At 41.8% G+C, this 7,450-nt stretch overlaps 1 protein-coding gene across 2 annotated transcripts; it reads left to right on the top strand.

Moving 5' to 3' along the window:
• Positions 1–207: 207 nt before the first annotated feature.
• On the top strand, positions 208–6,632 carry LOC114053651 (O-acetyl-ADP-ribose deacetylase 1). Of its 2 annotated transcripts, none has more exons than XM_027876766.1 (6): positions 208–375; positions 1,338–1,416; positions 1,777–1,921; positions 3,289–3,347; positions 3,679–3,791; positions 5,988–6,632. In XM_027876766.1, exons 2-6 carry the CDS (start codon positions 1,378–1,380, stop codon positions 6,088–6,090), a joined length of 459 nt encoding a protein of 152 aa, XP_027732567.1. In that variant the 5' UTR covers positions 208–375; positions 1,338–1,377; the 3' UTR covers positions 6,091–6,632. The 2 variants fall into 2 exon arrangements, with proteins under 2 accessions (XP_027732567.1, XP_027732566.1); XM_027876765.1 differs by having other exon boundaries at positions 211–375; positions 1,335–1,416.
• The last annotated feature ends 818 nt before the right edge of the window (positions 6,633–7,450 follow it).

Genomic DNA, 7,450 nt, shown 5'->3' with positions numbered 1-7,450 from the left:
TTTCCGTCCGTCTCCCCCAATGTCCGCCACTCATCTTTGAAAACACACCCCCGTGCTTGGCGCGCAAGCGCCTATTCGTCCCGCGCATGTTCCCATTCTTCGCATTACGCATGCTTAGCCTGGCGGCGGGAGAAATTTGCCGCCGGAAGTTCTCGAAGGGGCGCCACCATAGAGCGCAGCCCTCCCTCCGGTCTGGCTAGAGGTGCCCCGTTTCCGCTCCCCCGGCGGATCGTGGGAGGCCATTTTGGGTCCCTGTGGGGGCAGCCGCGAGTCCGATTTGGCTCGGTCACGAGCACCCGGGCTGAATCGGAAGCAGCTGCCTTCTGGGGCCGAGGCCTGGGTTTCCCGGCAGCTGGCCTGTTCCCGGGACCCCGGGTATGTTGGGACCGCAGACACCCCTCCCCCGCGGCGACCCCGGGTTAGGTGGGGAGGGGGCGGGGCGTCAGTTCGTCTGTCTCTGGGCTCGGGCCGGGCGTCGCATGAAAGGCTTCTGTCGGGCTCCTCCGGTGGTCCCCCGGAGCGGGAGCCAGGGAGGAGCTAGACTGCACACTCCTCCCCTCGGGCCGGGGGGGAGGGGAAGCCGCGGGAAGAGGGCGGGGGCACGAGGAAAACAAAGAACCCTACTGGAGGGGTCAAGCAGTCCCGCTCCCTGTCCCCGGGCCTTTGGTGGAACCTTAAGCTCCTTCCGAGGCCTGGGCTATTCTTTCTGAGGTTCTTAACCCGATGTCCGTGGATAAATTTCAGGGGGTCTTTGAATTTGGATGGGGGGAAAAAGCCAATTACGTCTTTATTTCAATATACTTGGTTCGCTTTGTAATTCTGTGCATTTAGAAACATTTTGAGGAAGGGTCCAGAGACTCCACCAGATTGCCCATGGGGGCCTTGGCACAAACAAAAAACGGTTAAGCAACCAGCCCTTGAAGATCTCTGAAACCTCCATCATGTGTGATTGTGGAGAGGAGCCAGAAACGTAGAATGGGAGCTGGAAGGGGCCTTTTTTACGCCCCTCATTTTGCATTTGAAGAAACTGAGGCCCAAAGAAGGGCCTTGCTTGAAGGGGATTTGAGCTGGGTCTTGGAGTCGGGGTCGAATAAAGGAAGGGCCAAACTTGCCCCAAGCTAGAGGGAATGAATGGGAAGAGGGTGCTGTTGGGGAGCTGGGATGGGGTCAACGGTTGTCTGCATCTCCAGTTTTTGCATTGGATTTTTTTTGGGGGGGGGCCACTTTGGCATGAGAATAGTGAAAGAGTTTAGATGTAGTAAACAGGGAGAGCCAGGTCAGGGAATGTGTGTGCTTAACCCGAAGCAAACTGGTTTTCTTTTTCATTCTTCTAGCAGAAAAAATACTGTTAAGTCTTGGAAATAGCAGCTCCTTATCATGGCCAGCAGCCCTGATGAAGATCCAGGAGAGAACAGAGTGCGTAAAAAATTGTTGACTTATTGGCAAATAAAAATCCAGAATAATTGAGGTTATAGGCATTAAGCACTGTTTTAAATTAAGCAACATAACTGAATTATCTTTTCTTAGCTTATTTACTCCAAAGAGGCTAATGCAATCTTAGGCAGGGATCATCACTTCCATCTTATTCATGATTCAGTTCACATTCAGCTCTTTGAATTAGTCTCTTGGGATTTTCTCTGTGAAAGATTATGTTTGATTCCAGTAAGAATAAAGTTGCTCCCTGGAAGAGGGAGAAAGTGGCCAAAAGAAACAGCAAAGCATTTCTGCGTATCTGTTAAACTGTTTTCTCTCACTTCACCTCCTTGTTTGTTCCAGATTGTGTATGTGAAAGGGGACCTTTTTGCATGCCCCCAAACAGACTCATTGGCCCACTGCATCAGTGAGGATTGTCGAATGGGTGCTGGGATAGCTGTTCTCTTCAAAAAGAAGTTTGGAGGGGTGCAGGAGCTTTTGAATCAACGTGAGTTTGTATAGAGTTTAGGCTTTACCTTGTGGTTTCAGTTAACTAGAAACATTAGTTGAACTACTATGGGCAAGTCTATGTCCAGAATGTGATCACAAGGATGTTGTTCCTCACTAGGAGTTTAGAAGATAGTCATTGACAGCCCTCCAGACTCCCATACATCCTTTTATTTTGAATACTGCCACCTTAGTTATGCTATTGTAATAGCTTTTCAAGTGTATCTTTACCTAGTCTCTCCCTTCATTAGTTGCATATGCAACAACTTTTAAGTAGTTTCCATTTGCCTACCATACAAAATCTATGTGTTCAAGGCTTTCTACACTCTAGCCCCCACTAGCTTTACATACTCTGAGTATTGTTTGGGGATAATAAGCAGCTAAATAAACTCATTCATAGCCATGTAACCAGTGTGTGTTAGAAGCAGGCCTTGAAACTAGGTCTATTGTACTCCATAGCTGGCCATTAACTGCATGTTCTATTCCTTTCCTGGAAAAACTCTTACTTGACCATAAAGCTCTATTTTGTGTTCATTGAACCAGCCTTGCATTTTTCTAATGCTGCATCCTTCCTCATGCCTTTGCCTGGTGAAATCCTTCTTGTCTTTCAAGGCCCAGCTCACATCCCAGCCTTTCTGTGAAACTTTCCTAGCCAAAAGTGATCTTTCTGTCCCTTGATCTATAGCATTTTTATCTGTAGAACTTAGCATAACTACACTTTTGGCATGTGCACGTCATTTTCCCTAATATATCTGTTATAACAAGTCTATTTAATTTATTGTTTATTATAATAAGACTAAGTCATAACAAGTCTATTTAAACTCCTGGAGGGTGGAAGATTTTATATAAGTACATCATTGTATCCCTTTATAGTGTCTAAAGTACTTAGTGCCTTGACTATTGTAGACACTTGGCAGTTACTTGTTGAATGAGTAAATGTGGCTGATAAAGGATAATGTTTTGAGAAATGAAAAATATACAGATATAACATAGGTAGGTTTTTGAACTGAAAGATTTATTAAGTTTTTTGGTCTTGTTATTTTGAAACTTGGATTTATAAACAGTTAAAGAGGCAGGGTAAGGTGTGAATCAGGTATTGGCAAATTGATAATAGAGTGGGGCTAGAGTAAAGTGGATAACAGTGGAAGGGGAGAAGGACAGGATATTAAGGAGATTAGGAGGAGAACACCTTGATGTTTGTTCACAGAATGTAGAAGGGATAGAATTCTACTTAGCATTCCCATTTTTAGTTAGAAAGCTTTTCTAACTCATTTCTAGAAAGAGAACTAATATATTAATGAACTTAAGTGTTTAAGTTTTCTTTTTTCTTCCTATATTGAATACTTGTCCTTTTTTTTTTCCTTAAAGAAAAGAAATCTGGAGAAGTAGCAGTGCTAAAGAGAGATGAAAGATATGTATACTACCTGGTAAGAGAAAATTAGCCTCTTAGTGTGCTTTTAAGGTTGATTAGAAACATAATTCCTGGTGGGCTTTTTAGAGGGGAAATTTTCTAATTGATGTAATGGAAAAGTTAACATTCTGGCTAATAGAATCTTACATATAATAATTTTGTTAAGTTTTTTAAACCACACATATAAAAAAAGACCAGCTCAGAAGAATATCATACAGACCTATTGTACCTGACAGATGATTCAGGTAAAATCAACATTTTATTGCCAGGTGATTATAATATGATATTGATCTTTGACTCCATATCATTTTGTCTAATAAGAACCTAAATCTTCCCTTTGTGCTCAGATTACAAAGAAGAGGGCTTCTCACAAGCCAACTTATGAAAACTTGCAAAAGAGTCTAGAGGCCATGAAAACCCATTGTCTGAAAAATGGGGTGACTGACCTCTCCATGCCTAGGTAAGAAATTCTAGGGTCTGGAATTAAAATTTCATTAATTTGGCAACATAAAGGATATTAATGTACCGTATTACCTGCAGTGTTATAGTGTAAATGGTCTAATTTTCCACATAATTATGGGCTTAAATATTGATTTTCTTATTTTCAGTCTTCAAATAAGAAGTGAAAATTTGGGTTGAAGCCATTTCCATCCCAGCTTATTCACACTGAATAATCAGAGTGTTTATTCATGATAGTGGATAACTTAGAGAAGCATTGAGACTTAGTGAAAATGAAGCAGGCCTCAAAGCCAAGACAACCTGGGTTTAAGTCTGACCTCTGGCACATATGCTGCCTGTGTGATACCGGGAAAGTCACTTAGCTTCTCAGTGCACTAGGCAACTCTCAAAACTATAAATTTGCAGAGTTAGACATCCACTCCCTGTCCCTGCATAATGGTGCTGAAAAAGGACTCTATCCTTACTACGTGATGAAAGTGGAACAATTCAGTTTTATTAGTCAAATATCAACTTCTTACACAACATTTTAAGGTTGGAGGCTTCAACTCCTGAAGTCATATGAGCTTAAGAACCAAATCTGGGCTGTTTGGACTTTTTCATGTCCCATCAAGGTCCCCTAAAGGTGTTAAGCATGTGGCACAAAAGTGGTAAAAATGATCACTTCCCTTTATATGGAAAGTTGAACTGTCAGAGTTAATAACTAGAAGATAGGCCATTGTAATCTCAGTTTGGAAATTCATTGGCATCTGGAGCTTTGATTCTATAGCTGTTATGGTGCAAGTGGGCCTATGGGGGTCACATTAGGGTTCTAGTATACTGCTTCCTTTAAATTCTTTCCATCTGTTAGGAAGTGCCAATTTATTTCCCTTGCTCTTATCACTTGGGAACCTGACTAGAGTAATTATCTCTTTGTTTTTTCTTCTAGTAGTAGTTTGGTCTTGTTACTCAAAGGCCTGGGCTGAATTAAGCCCTTAGCACTTTTCTCCTTTTGCAAAATGGCATTGATGCCAGGTCTCTACCTGCCTCCAGGGTTGATAAGAATCAATAAAGTAGAGAAAGCTTGCCTTCAAATGGAAGGAAGGTATCAGGAAAATGTCAGGGGGTATGGTTTGTAAACAAATGCATATGTCTCCTCAGGGAATAATATCCTTTTCTGACTTACCCAGCCACTTGTGCTGAAGCTGTTGACTTAATAATAATATAACATTTTGATAGCACTTTGAAGCTTTGCAGAGTGCTTTCCTCTTACCTGCTTTGTGAAGGAGGTAATAGAAGATTTTACCCATTTCATAGATGAAACTAAGGCTTAGAGTAGTAACTACCAGAACCCAGGTTTCTGACCATAAACCCAGTGTTTTTTCCCCTACACAACATTGTGGGCTGAGTATAAATTGAACTAGTAATGTTTTCAAGGCAGGAACCAAGTGCTCTGCATAGATTATGCAAAGAAATGTGACTTCCACAAAGATGTTAATATATTTTAGGCCAATAAACTTTGTACCTAAAGAGATCCTCATCCAGGGGTGGGGAACCTACAGCCTCAAGGACACATGTGACACTCTAGGTCCTCAAGTGTGGCCCTTTGACTGAATCCAAACTCCATAGAACAAATCCCTTTATTAAGGCAATTTGTCTTTGATTCGGTCAAAGGGCAGCACTTGAGGACCTAGAGGGCCACGTATGGTCGAAGTTTCCACACCCATGCGCCCAGTCCATGCTCTCTTCCTTCTTTTTCTTATACCTTCGTTTGGAATCCATTGTCATAGGAAATGTTATTTTAGAAGCCTTACACTCCCTCTCACTGCCAGGCAGTTTTCATTAGAAGGTATAGAGAAAGTCTCTTTTCCTCACCCTCCTTAATTTTCTGGAGTGTGCTGTGAAAATTTTAGACTTTTCTGAAAGTTTGCTTTGAAATAGAAGATTGAGATGCAGTGTTCTACTGGGAAAAGAGATATAAATTGCTATTCGCCTTTGGGGCTGACCAGGGCTAGCCTTAGGTGATTCATGGTAGCATGAACTGTATAATTCTTGACCTAAAACAAAGCCAATCACTGTGAAATTAGCCACCAAGCAAAACCTTTTTCTTTGTCTATTTGCTGTGCAAAAAACCTTCATGGAAACTGGGAAGGGGGGTGCCCAGGAGACGTTGTCTGAGTGCCTCATTTCCATCCAACGAGAATGTTTTTGTTTCTTCCAGGATTGGATGTGGTCTTGATCGGCTACAGTGGGAGAAAGTGTCTGCAATGATCGAAGAGGTGTTTGAGGGCACAGACATCAGGATTACTGTATATACTCTCTAAACAGATGGACCTTGTGGATATGTCCATGTCTCTCATCTCACCCCCACCAAGCCCAGAGAACTGGGACAGAAGATCTTAAATTGAGCAGGGAAAAGTTTTATTTGAAGTAGTCTCTCTCTTACACTGGCCAAATTCCAGTTGCTGTTGTTTGGATGGGCTTTGGAAGCTAGGGTGTTTCAAATATGTTGCTGTTTTACCATGAGAAGTTGGGTGGTCTGTTAGACGGGGAAATGCCAGGTAGAACCCCCCTTGGCCAGTATCATTGATTTGTTCAGCTGGCCACTAAGCGGCAGCATTGACTCTGCTTCTCTTTAAGGAGAGCACTTTCAGGGAGGATGAAAGTTTCAATTGGCTTGGCATTTCTTTTTGTATATTTGCCCCCCCTGAAATCATGATTTGTGCACTTGTTTAGTGTTGTCTTTGTGTTGCCAGAGCCATTCTAGGACAGGTGAATTAAGATGTTTTTAAAAAAAAAATTTGTATAACTGAGCTTTATGTTGTTGACAGGGGGAGTTCTGTTTAATAAAGTGAAAAAAAAAAAGATCTTTCTCTTGAGTTTTGTAAAATGCAGTTTTGTGCTCATGGACCGTAATCTAGTCTTAACTTTAGTGTAAAGCAATTGCAAGAGTTTTCAGTTATATTTAACAGTAGTACCTTATTTCAAAGCTACTGCAAGGAACCATACTCTCACTTTGATGAGAAATTACATAACTGGAATTAATGATGAGTCAGGAGCCCTTTCCATGAGTGATTGAGATTTGTGCTTTATGGCTTTCATATCTCTATCATCTCTCCACATCTTCTCCAGATCGTAATCTGGGAAATAGCTTTACAATGATGTGCAAAATCAACTTCCTCCATGGTGGAGTTTCTTTCCTCCTTTTTTACATATTGCCAAGCAGATAGCTCTCACCAGTGGGAATACCATCTATGATGCTATTTGTTACTTGGAGTAAATGCTAGCTAGCTAGTGCCAGGTAGCAGATTCACCTGTAGCCCACTCCCAGAAAGAACCAACACACCTGGCTATTTAAAGGCTGATAGAAGCAAAAGCTTCCCAGATATCCTAGTGGTAGTCTTCTTTGTTCCCCTCACTAGCTTCATCCTGTATTACCAAACCTATCTGTGACAAACTAAGGGAGAAGTATTGCATCCATTTTATTTACCTCATTTTCAGACTAGCAGAACAAAGCTCATGACATTTAGAATGAGTAGCTTTGTATCAGAGCTGTAGCATTATGAAAGCTGCATGTACATGTTTTCTTTCTATACCTCTATGCTAAGGATTAGAACAGCTAGACCAATTATTGATTTTTTCTTATAGTGAATTCTCAGCACAACGTAAGACCTCTTGAGCTAC

Source organism: Vombatus ursinus, unplaced genomic scaffold (genome assembly GCF_900497805.2).
Source record: "Vombatus ursinus unplaced genomic scaffold, bare-nosed wombat genome assembly UNPS02014811.1, whole genome shotgun sequence".
NCBI classification, from domain to species: Eukaryota; Metazoa; Chordata; class Mammalia; order Diprotodontia; family Vombatidae; genus Vombatus; species Vombatus ursinus.
The sequence above is the reverse complement of the archived record's forward strand: the minus strand, read 5'-3'. Positions and strand labels throughout refer to the sequence as shown.